At 56.0% G+C, this 11721-nt stretch overlaps 1 protein-coding gene across 4 annotated transcripts; it reads right to left on the reverse strand.

The window, feature by feature from the left end:
• Positions 1-124: 124 nt before the first annotated feature.
• Positions 125-11681, reverse strand: GMEB1 (glucocorticoid modulatory element binding protein 1). 4 transcript variants are annotated; one of them, XM_069803297.1, is made up of 10 exons: positions 11250-11681; positions 9317-9483; positions 8204-8286; positions 7130-7254; positions 6122-6225; positions 5547-5701; positions 4199-4327; positions 3330-3467; positions 2088-2210; positions 125-981 (listed from the first exon to the last, which is right to left on the reverse strand). In XM_069803297.1, the coding sequence occupies exons 2-10, from the start codon at positions 9442-9444 to the stop codon at positions 275-277; spliced, it is 1692 nt and encodes a 563-aa protein (XP_069659398.1). In that variant the 5' UTR covers positions 9445-9483; positions 11250-11681; the 3' UTR covers positions 125-274. The 4 variants fall into 4 exon arrangements, with proteins under 4 accessions (XP_069659398.1, XP_069659397.1, XP_069659399.1 ...); XM_069803296.1 differs by having other exon boundaries at positions 9317-9532; XM_069803298.1 differs by lacking the exon at positions 11250-11681 and adding an exon at positions 10002-10946.
• Positions 11682-11721: the final 40 nt, after the last annotated feature.

Below are 11721 nucleotides of genomic sequence, written 5' to 3' on the forward strand. Positions count from 1 at the left end.
TTGGATTGTTCAGCAGAGATCCAGTCTCTTCTTGACCCTGCAAACAGGCGGTATTGTTCAGTGCTCCACGGAGACGGAGCCATTTCCAGGTCTCACGTGTTTCTCCAGCTTTTTTGTTTAAAAAAAAAAAAAAATTATATATATATATATTATATACAGTACAATGAAAACATCCATGGAAACAAATGGGGTGGCTGGCAAAGATGCTTAACAAAAAAGCCCAAAATAAAACAAGTTCCCAACTCTTCCCCAAACTGACGCTTGCCTTCCCCCACTAGTCCTCCAAGACCACAATCTCCACGTTATGGACCTGGTGCTGATGGTCCTCCACATCTCCCACCACTTTCTCCTCAGTCCTCAGCTCTGTCTCCAGGATCACAGCTTTGCCCTCCGACTCGTCCGTGTCCGCTTCAGGATCCGGCGCCGGGTCGATCTCTATGATGGTCTGCCCGTCGTCCGAGGTGCCTTCCACAGCTTGGATGGTGGAAGTGAGGCCGGACTCCATGGCCACCAGTTCCACGGGGTTGACCACGGCCGCCACATTCGCCAGGGCTCCGCTGTCCTGCATGGCTGCTGAGCTCAGCAGTGCCAGGCTGGAGGATGGGTGGAGGGTGACCGTGTCGGAGGAGCTGGTCTTGGAGGAGGACACCACGGTGGCGTATCGGAAAAGCTGGGAGCCAGATGGCAAGGTATGAACAGTCACTGGGCTGGAGCCTTGGCTAATAGTTGCCACCGGGATGTTGCCCACGGAGAACTGCTGTCCGACAGGAGCGATAGCAATGGGTGAGATGACCGTGAACTGAGGCTGCTGGATGGGGGTGGAGGGGCTGAGGACGGTGGCGGAGGCTGGGCGCTGCAGGCGGGGTCTCTTGGGGGGCTTGGGAGCGCTGACGGGCATCAGCACCACGTTCTGGATGGTTTGGGACTTCGCCTTCTGGTCCTTGGCAAGTTTCTTCTGCTCTTCCAGCTGTCGCTCCAGTTCTGCAAAGAGAACGGCTAAGCAGTGCATTGGGCTAGGGCCAGCATGCTGCAGGAGCTCCTGGGGACTCACGGGCTCCATAAATAACCATTACACCCCACGTTTGCGACAGGAGGTCTCCTAACCACCCAGTCTAGCATGATCTTAGCATTTCACTCAAGATCAAACTGCTCTGAAGGAAAAGGCCAGCAGATTCTCCTGCCACGCACACAGACCTGGTCAAGGTTCTGCACCTGCTCAGCCTGCTTTGGCTGGCTGTCAGCACCTGGATAAGGAACAGGCAATGCTGTATAGCAGTTGGCTACTCCTACTGATGAGAAGATGGGCATTTCTGCTCCCCAGGCGAGACCCACCTACAAGGGAGAGTGGACAAACCTCTCCAGGCAGTAGGAACCGCCTCCTGAGCTTGGCTGGGTCCCCTCCTCAGGAGCTGAGCACGTGTACTGGGGACAGGGAGCAGGACTGCCTGGGTCAATGAAACACCTCCCACAACCCTTGTCTGTGTGAACACTGGAAGTCAGAAGCAGCACAGTAATCTCATTTATCCAGGGCAGTAGGGGACTAGGACATCCCAGATAAGAACAGGTCCTACAGACACGGTGAGGAGGGAGACAAATCCAGCAAGCGGCTCTGGGGAATCCAGGTCAGGTTATTGGCTTCAGCTCAGGGGAAGCTGTGCAAGACACCTGATAGCTCCATGCCAAGACAAGCATACAACTCAGCACCCCATAGACAGAGAAGATTATTAGCTGGGGCACAGCACGGCACTGCCCGCAGCTCGGATGACTGCCGCACAGCTCTTAGCTAGCAGCACCTATTTCCTAATGCCGACAGAATCGGACTCACACCCCCAGCACCCTGGCTGCAGCAAAGGGCACGGACTTCGGGCTGTTGAATGCCCCAGGTAACTGCTCCCTGCGAGGCAAGGGAGAGGGGAAATTCCACTCAAGCCCTAGGATGAAAAGGGATTGGGATGCATTTGTTTTGGGGCAGCACGTATTGAACAATAACCGATATATGGTTCACTGGGGGTTATGTCAAATGAAAGTCACATCAGTTCCCAAGAGCAGCAGCAGGATGAGAAGCCTTTACTAAGCATTGACTGTACCTGCCAGTGTGTAAAGAAACTGTTCCTCTCCTTGCTCTGTCTGGTTTTTCCTGTTGTCCAGAACCTTCTTGACTGTGTCCATTAGCCCAAATGTGTGGGCAACATTGTTCAAGACAGCAGCATCTGCAAGGAAAGTGCATGGGGATGAGTGCCTAGTCCCACACATGGGACTTGGTCAGGTACTCAAAAGATGCTTGTATTACACCAAAGATTTTCGGCTGCCTTTTGTAAAACTATCTCTGTTCTTTCACATGGGCTGGCTGACAAGGGCAGACCCAGCTCCCACAACCTTCTGACATCCAAGGACTAAATAATCCCATTCATATGACAAAGAAAATGAAATAGAGATGTGTCACCCAAGCAGCTCAGAATTGCTGCAAACATAATTTGCAATCACAGAGATACAAATGAGATCTCCACCTACAAATCATCACCCCATGCTGCTGACAGTGTCATTAACATGCCAGCTCCACTGAAAGCTGTGCAAAATTTCTATTATAATCCACTGACTTCAATCACTCACAGCTTCCAAAAGCTGCCACCTACCAGACACAAAGATTCACCAGCCCAATGCTAAATTAGAAAATAAAAAAAAAATATCCCAGGTAAAATGAAGTTTGTGGCTACATGGATGTTCTCTCAGCAAGAGCATCAACAAGAGGTGCTCTCAAACCCTGTGCTCACAGGGGCATGTGCTGAACTGGATTAGGGAACTGATCCAAGTTAAAAATAACCCTAAAGAGGCGAGGGGAGTTATTTTTAACCCAGATCAGTTCCCTCATCTGGTTCAGCCCCAAAAACAGGTTTTCTGGCACAAGTGAAGACAGAACGAGAAGTGAGGGGGCAGGACCTGTTCAAGCCTGCACTGTCACGGAGAAAAGTGTTTGACTAACTCTGGTCCGAGAAGTGAATCTGGGCAGGCTTTCGTGAGGGCCGGGAGCTGAGGACAGTTACCCGATGGTCTCAGCAAGCTGCCAGGGTTATTTTGCTCAGGGAACAGGGTGGCACGTTGTGTCCTTGTGCCCCGCAGTGGTGTAAGCAAATGCACTTCACAGTTGGGCAGGCTGAGACCACACCCAGACCCAGCTCCCCAGCTCAGCTACTGAGTGGTAACTCGCTCGGCATCCTGACTCAACAGCTTTAAACGGTGGGGATGGACCCTTGTCACTTTTTTTGGCCAGCAGCTGCCCTTTTCAGCATCCTTCCCCACTGCAGAGCCAGAGGCTGTGGCTCACAACCTACCCGTCATCTGGAAGGGAGACTGACCCAACCTCTGCTGGACGCCTCTTAGGACTTCTTCTATCTCCTTCTGGATGTTGCACACAACCTCTTCCATCAGCCCCACATCAGCTATTCCTTTCCAGAACATCAGCGTGTCCTCTGTCACAAGGAGAGGGAAAGAGAAGTCAACATGTACAAGCATTTGGCATTTTCCCCCACAAGGCTACCTTAAACCTTCCAGGCAAGAGTAACATTGCAAGACAACTTCTAATTTGGCCATTGGGGTGGATATGACATGCAAAAAAAGCCCCAGAAGAAGAAAAACAGACCCACACAGCAAATCAGTAACATGTTTTCAAGCAGCACCATGACTTCCAAGGCAACATTTCACTGCCTCTGTTCATCTTTGCAAGATGCAGAGCTCAAAATTTTTGTTTGAGGAAATTCTGCCTAAGCTTCCGTACTGATCCTAAGAGGGAAGGCAAGGCACTGCAGCCAGTGAGACACAGCCAAGTGAGCTGACAGGGTACTAACACGGGGTACTAACAAGACACTACTCACTGACGGTTTCAGTCTAGCTTCAGGCTGGCAGGTGTTTACATCCTTAGCATGAATAAAAAAAAAAAAAGCCCCTCACTGTAACTAGTAGCAACTGATCTGGGGGATCATCCACCAGTCACAAGGCCAGGGCTGAAGTCCCCCTCTGCCTGCAGCAGTGAGGAGCTCCATTTGGCAGGGACCCTGCATGCCTGGGAAATGCTGGGATAGCCAAGGGGCTGGGGGACAGCTCTGTCATTGCCTAAACTCTCTTTATTTTCAGGATTTCAGTCTCCAGAATGTAACAGGCAAGGGGAGGAGAAGAAAACACCCAACAAGCAGCCTGAGCTTACCCGAGATCTCATCCGTGTCCTTTTTCATGCCTTCCTCAGTGGCCATGGTGACGGCAGCCGTCAGAGCTGAGTTCCACTCAATCCCCTCCTCCATGCTCTCCTCTGACAGCGCGATCTGGGTGATGCTCCCTGCCAGAGAGGCAACATCAGCTCCCTCTGCGGCACCTGGAGTGCCAGCACTGAATCCCTGCTTTGCTTTCCATCCCCTTCACCCCTCCCAGGCTCTTTTTTTTCACTCTCGTGGTCAGGTTATTTGTGCCTGGCTTCTTTCAACCAAATTAGCTAAAAGCAAATATTACTGCTTCTCATTGGAACTGTGGTTGTGAAAGCCTCTGGGGCTTCTGGAGGGAAAACCATGTGCCCTCCAAAAAGCAAACTGGAGTCCTGGCATAAAAAGATCAGAAAGGGATCAGAATGAAGAAGGGAACAAATAAGCCTCGGCCCAGCCACCCTTCTCCCCTTGCATCATCAACAGGGAGCTCTGTGCCCCAGAGATGCTCTGATCTCTCAGGAAATGATGGGGTCAGGGTCCAAGCTGGTTTATAAAAAGGAAACGGATCTGACTCAATCCTAAATTTCTGGATCAAATTTGGGACTAAGCCAATCTGCAGCCATTGTAAGGTTTTACCATGTGCTTTCCAGGAGATTCTCCTTAGCCTATGGACAACTCTGCTATCTTACCCACCCAGGGCCTTAGAGAAATGTAACCTGCCCAGCTGAATGATGCAGTATGGTTGGGAGTAGTCTTCTCCCTTAACCTCAGCAAAGAGATCACTTTCTGCTCTGGAGCACAGGATTCGCTGAGAATTTGCAGTTGGAATGACAATCAAATCGTTTCCAGCCATCATACCCCGTTCATGGATGTCCAGGTGATGTGGAGCAGGCTGCTCCGGAGGAGGTCAGCATCCCTAAAGTCATTCCTGAGCATTAGCCCATCTCGTGCCTTTGTAATAGACCCTCAAATAGGAAAGACATCAGAAAACACTGTGTGAGCTCTCTCAGGTGTTTGCTCACATGGTGACCCCAGAACTGGGATCCTTTCAAGGTGAGCCTCCCCTGGCTCCCAAGGCTGCCTCTAGTCACTGCTTAATACCAGCTGCTTTCCAGCCTTCGCATTACTGCAGAGCAGATCACCCTGAGAGATGGTACCGAGACCTCTCTGAGCAGACAGGAGAAGCATTTGCCTTCCCAGAAACCAGAGCAGTCTCCTAAACGGTGGGACTGCTCTGCTACGCCTGGGGAGAAGGTGTAAGGTGTGTGTGGGGGGGGTCAGCCTGATTTCATTAGTCCATGGAGGGTGAGGAGTGTCAGAGGGCAACTCCTGTGGCATTGCTAACTGGTTTCCTACCGTCAGCTGATGTAGGAGTCTGCACCACACTCTGCTGCCCCGGCACCGGTGCTCTGGCGCTGCTGATGAGGAGATCAAACTTGGTGCTTCGACAGGTGTTGGTGCAAACTTTGTCGTGCTGGTAGAAGTCAATTTGCCCCGAATCCATCATCTTCCTGTGCAGGGAGTGGGGAGAGAACCAGACTCAGCTCAAATCTCAGCCTGAAGACAAAAGGGAGTATTCCACATAGGAATGCTACAGCCATGGGAAGGACAGAGAAAGGGAGACCCAGTGCCACTCTGCACAAAAAACATCTCCTGCAGGGCTTTCAAATGGCAAATACAAGCCATCCCCCAGCTTCACATACAGGGCTCCAGCCCTTTTCTGCCCCCCACCAGGTCCCCCAGGTGAGGCCACTTCTGTACAGGATGAGGAATCCTGCCCCTCAGACCATGGGGCCAGGAACTCTGCAGGCTGCTGGCCGGGTAATGTGAGCTTCCAAGAGATGTCCTGGGGACTGCAGAGCAGACAAAATGCCTGCTCAGGATCATGCAGCTGCAGTGACAAAGCCCTGAAGCTGGACAGAGTCAGATACCTCAGCATGATTCCTCCGAGGCGAATGGCTCTCTTCCAGTCCTTTAGGGTAGACTTTCCAGCCAGGTGAACAAAATGCTTCGGGCTGATCAGTTGGTCATTGAACTGACAACGAGATAAACAAAGGCTCAGCAAACAGGGTAGTATCACTTCGGAAGACTGTATTGGGACACCCAACACAGCCAGTCCACAGCTCATCTAAGCCCCCACTGTTACCCAGAAAGAGGAGCTGCTTCTCAAATTCCTACCAGCTTTGAACCCTTCAGTGCAGCAAAACTTGTAACTCCAGAACAGGTATCTTTGCAGAGATGACCTGCCAGCCACTGGCATTCGAACCACACAGCTCTAGCCAGGAACAGCCCTGAAGGCTTTCATATGAAGCACAAACCAAATTAGCTCCTTCTGTGAGCATGTACAGTCATCTTGCAGATCATCACGGAAGACTCCCGTTACATCAAATAGCCGAGCAACATCTAGCTGACACAGGTATTCACTCAGGCATCTGTTCTGTCCTGCTCCAGTGACTAAGATAGTTCCCATTGAGGGTCAGCAACAGAGCACTCTCGCCGCAGCAGCACACGGGGACTCAGCCTCAGCGCATCAGCTGTGACATTACCACACTCTCAAGTGGAAAAAGTAACAGCAAGATTTCTCTTGATGCAACCTGCTCACGGAGGGAGTGACAGGAGTGGAGTATCAGGACACCGGGGGAAACAGACAAGGAAGAAGAGCTCTGGCAGATCTCAGTATGCATTCCCTGCCTGCCTGCAGCTCCAAGTCCCTCATCAAGTGCCAAATACTACTCCGAAATACAACGTGGGTGATAGGCCTTCACTCGTTAACCCACTCTTCCCCTGCTTCTCCTCATGCTAAAAACAACTTTAGCACTAACAATCCAGCACACTGCAAAGGCAAAGTTTGAAAGATGAAATGCAAAAAGAAAGTCCTATGGAGGTCAAGTGCCAGACCTTGAGACCAGAGAAGGAATCCACTGCGAAAACTCCCTTACCTTTACACACTTGACATTAATTCCGGGACAGACAAACTTCTTCCAGAGCAAGATGGCTTTGCTCTCCCCGCAGGTGATGGGATAGGCGATCTCGATTTCCTCGTTCGTTTCAATGGTGCTGGGGTCTGAGAGAGGAAGGGGCGAAAATGAAACTTTCCACCCAAGAAGCTCAAATCCCACAAGGCAGAAGCTGAAAACTCACAGGTTGCGAGACCTACACTGAGGATGCCAAAAGAAGGACCGTTCCCAGTCCAGGATCAGTCCTGCCTTAGTCTTCTCCAATTACTAGCTCTAACAGCAACTGTCATCTGCTTTTTAATATAGCAACACTCAAAATTAAGCTCATCTGTCAGGAGAACATGGGATTGGAAATCCAACAGATCTGTAAGGGGGGGGGGGGGCGGTCAATGAGAACAATCTGTGGAAAGCACAGATATCTCTCAGATTTCTTGCAGCTCTGGTATCTCTTTAGCAGAGATATCAGATATTTACTGATAATATATTCTCTTCACACGCAGAGTTTCTGCTAATACTGCCAAAAGACCCACACCCACACAGGAAGCAGAACACTAGTTAAGATCTAGTGACAGCACCTAATGACAGGAGCCTTCTCCCACATACTCCTCAGGATGGCAGGGAGCACTCAGAGTCAACCTGCTCAGTTCTTCTGAACATCCAACCCAAACTGTCAGGCTGTTCATTCAACAAAGAGCCAGCAGTCAGAGTCTGATGCCTCAGCCAGTGCAGACACAACTGCCATCCTTATAACCATCATTCCTGCCTGCTAGTGTTGCACACCAAGTCTAGGGTGAAATCTCGGCTCCCCTGGACCCCGTGGGAGCCCTTACCATTCATTGCAGGAGAGCCAGGATCTCAGTTGAGGACTTTGAGACCAAGCAGTAACAGCAGACTCTTAGTCCAGAGTATGCCCAGCCCCTGCACCCACATCCATGCCTGGGAAACAGCATCTGCAGGGGCAGAGCCAGAAGGAAGCCCAGCGAACTGGAGACACCAGCTCAGCGGCGACCAGCCCTGCAGAGGAGGGGATTCTGCCCACGCCAAGCAGGAACTCACCGATCCCTTCTTCTAGCTTGTGGATGGTGTGGGTTTCGACGGCCACTACGGCAGCGCTGGCCTCAGAGCCCTCTTGGTAAATCCTGTTGTGAAAGCAGCCATCCATAAACAAACTGTATAAATCATGGGAAATTAAGATTCATAGCACGGGGTTAAAAATTCAGTTTGTTTCCTTCTTGCCTGTCCTCCAGGGACATGGATTTTGTTTGATACAGTTTCAGTCACAGGCATTTTTTTGGCACATACAAAAATACGATAATAATCCCAAGGACCGAAACACGCAGAGGCATTCCCAGTCCTGTCATTGCACCCTCCACATTGGCAGCGCCACTGAAGCAGCTCTGCAGCGCGCTTCCCTGTGCCTTCTCCTCTGGTTTCTGATACAGGCAGTTACCCACGACAACAGGAAGCAGAGCTCAATGCCCCAGGATTTCCCTTCCAGCCCTGTGTGACACTGCAGCAGGGGTGATCACGCAGGGAAGAGTCACTGTCAGGCCTACAGCCACCCTGCTCTGTGAGTATTATCAAACTGGAGCCAGTATATTTACATCCTGATTGATCCAGAGTTAAGGTGAAGCGCCTGGTGGCAGCCACTTCTCTGCAGCAGCTGCCAGGGGACCACAAAATTCCCTCCAACATCCCAGCTTCATTGTCTTTTAGAGGAGAATTATTTTAGGGGAAGGCTGGCACAGAGGCATATGCGGATCTGGACCCACGGGCACAGACCACCACGTACAGCAGCTGCAGTGTGGCAACAACCCACCCTGGGGCCAGAGAGGGAAGAGGGAGACCGGGAGGATGCGTGGCCGGGGCAGCACCACGACCACCTCGCTGCTTCCTCACTGCCATGGCCATCGCCAGGTTGCCGTGATCTGGAGATAGCATCGTGCGGACTTGTCCCCGCAGGACAATTTCAGTCCTTGGAGGCCCCGTGACAGCGACACACACAAAAGCTTTTTTGCCTTGTAATTTTCTCCCTACCGTGCGTGGCACAAAACCGACGCGGACCTGGAAAACGCAGCGACACTTGGTCCCCGCACCAGGAAAACCTGCAGAGAACCCCCCCACGTCCCACCCCGCACCTCCCAGACACACCAGTACCATCCAACTCACCCTTGCTGCACCGGCTGAAGCTGCAAGATCACTTGGGTTTTGGTATCCTCCGGGTTCTCCCCTTCGTTTCCGTCACTTGGTACAACCACCACATCACCCACAGGGACGCTCACTTCGGCATTCGCCATCTCTCACATGAAGCCCGGCGGTGGCGGGGTGCCGCGGTGCTGCAGAGGGCAAAGCAGAGGCAGGTCTGTTCCGCGGCAGCACCGCTGCCTGTGCAGGGAGAGGGACAGGCAGCGGCGTGTAAGCATGATCGCCCAGTCCCGCCGCAGCAAAGGCCGGGCTAGCGGGGACCGAGGGGCTGGCAGAGCAAAGCTCCGGTTCCAAAGAGGGGACCAGGCATTTTAAATTCACCACCAGAGAGATGGCAAGCGCCTGTCAACACACGGGAGGATTTCTCCTCCCCTCTTGATCACGATAGCTGGGAACATCTCATCCGACAACACAAAACCGACAGAGGCAGATCCCCCCAGTGCCATCCCACTCATAACTTCCCAAGCCGGCAGCAGCCGGTGGCTCTCCCCAGCCCCGCAGGCTGACGCTGGCTGAGCAAACCCACACTGTGGGTTTCGGCGAGAGCACGAGAAGGTTTTCCGAGCTTCTCCCCCTCCGGCTGGCAGCGCTTCCAGCCACCCTTGGGATGCTCTGATCCCTTGCTACCAGGAACATGCCCGGGACCGACCCTTCCCACCGCACGCGGGCTGCGGAGAAGCCGGTATTCCCGGTGGCAGAGGTGCGGTGTTGCAGGAGATCCTCACGGGGGGGGTGGGGGGGGTGTCACCGAGCTGTTCCCTGCTGCTACGCAGGGAGGAATAAAAGTGGTTTTGTTACTGCCGTAGGGCTGGAGTTCAGCCCTGTGCGCCAGGCGTGGGTCAGGGTCACCCCCCCCCCAGGCTCCCTCCTGGGGGTTTAGAAGCTTTTGGGGAAGCGCTTGTGTCCAGAGGGGACCGCAGGCGGCTGACGGTGGGCTGGGTGGCCCACGGCTGGGACAAGCCAGGGGACGCGCACCCCCCCCGCCCACGGGTGACTGGGCCTCCCTCCTCGGTCACGTCTTCACCCTCTCGGGGCTCGTGGCGCAGGCCAGACCCCCCCGCTCCGGGGCAGCGCTCCCCGGTGATGCTCCCCTGGGACCCCCCGCGCTGGGACGGCGGCGGGGCCGCGGCTTCCTCAGGATTTCCGGCATGGCGGGGGCGGGGGGGGGGGGGGGCACGGCCGGGAGATGGAGAAACCCCGGCGGTGACCGGTGACCGGCTCCGGCCCGCGGGCCGAGGCCTGACCTCGGCGGGGGGTGGGGGGGGGCTGCTGGACGAGGACCGCGGGCAGGGTGAAGCGCCGGTGGGGCCCCCGCAGGGCCGCGGGAGCAGCACGGCCCCCGCCCCCCGCCCCCCCCCCAGGGAACCCCGAGGCCCCGGTGGGGGCCGCTGGCCCTCGCTAGGCCGAGGGGAGGCCCCGATCCCGCCCCCCCCGCGGCGGGAAGGGGTCACCCCGGAGGGCGGGGGTCGCCGAGGCGAGGGGTCAGAGGTCAGCGCTCCCCACAAGGCCTCCTCCTCTCGGGGTCAAGGGTCAAGGGCGCGCGGGCGCGGAGGGGAGGGGGGGGCCGGGACGCAGCCCCCCCACCCCCGGCGGCGCGCGGCGGCGGGGCGGGGCTGCCCGGGGGAGGGGTGTGGCCTTCCCCCCTCCCCTTCTCCCCCCCCCCCCCACCTCCCGCGGGCGGACGCAGCGGCGCGGCCCCCACCCCCCCCACCCCACCCCCCCGCGGCGCGCGACGTCCGCCCTCGCGGCGGCGGCACGTACAGCGACGCGCGCTGGGGCGCCCCCCTCCTCCCCTCCCCTCCCTTCGCCGGCGGGCCGGGCCGGGTCCCCTCCCGCCCCGCCCCGCCGCCGCCTGGCCCCTCCCGGCTCCCGTAGCGCGGCGCCGGCCGGCCCTTACCGTCGCCGAGCGGCCGAGTCCGGGGGCTGAGAGAAGGGGGAGGGGGGATGGGGGGGGGAGGGAGGGAAACGGGCCGGGCAGAAGGGAGCATGCGCAGTAGCCGCCGCGGCCTCGGCCGCCAGCACTTCCGGCCGCCGCCTGCCTTAAAGGGGCCGACGACGATCGACGGCGGCGGCGGCGGCGCCGTGCTGTCCCCTAGCGGCGGTCGGTGGCACCGCCCCGCGGCTTCCCCCTCCCCGCCCCCCGTGAGGCCGGGACAGGAGTGGGGGCCACAGGGTTGGGGGGAAGCGGTACCGGACACCCCCGGCCCCGCCCGGGGGCTCCGTACGCCCACGGCGGGTCCGTCGCCAACTCCCACAGGTCCCCGCCCGGGGGCATCCGAGACCGTCCGCAGCCCCGTTTCGGGGGCTCCGCGTCCCCTAGACCCTGAGCGAGGTGCCCCCCGACCCTCCCGGCGTGCCCGGGACAACCC

This window comes from Haliaeetus albicilla, chromosome 16 (genome assembly GCF_947461875.1).
Source record: "Haliaeetus albicilla chromosome 16, bHalAlb1.1, whole genome shotgun sequence".
NCBI lineage: Eukaryota > Metazoa > Chordata > Aves > Accipitriformes > Accipitridae > Haliaeetus > Haliaeetus albicilla.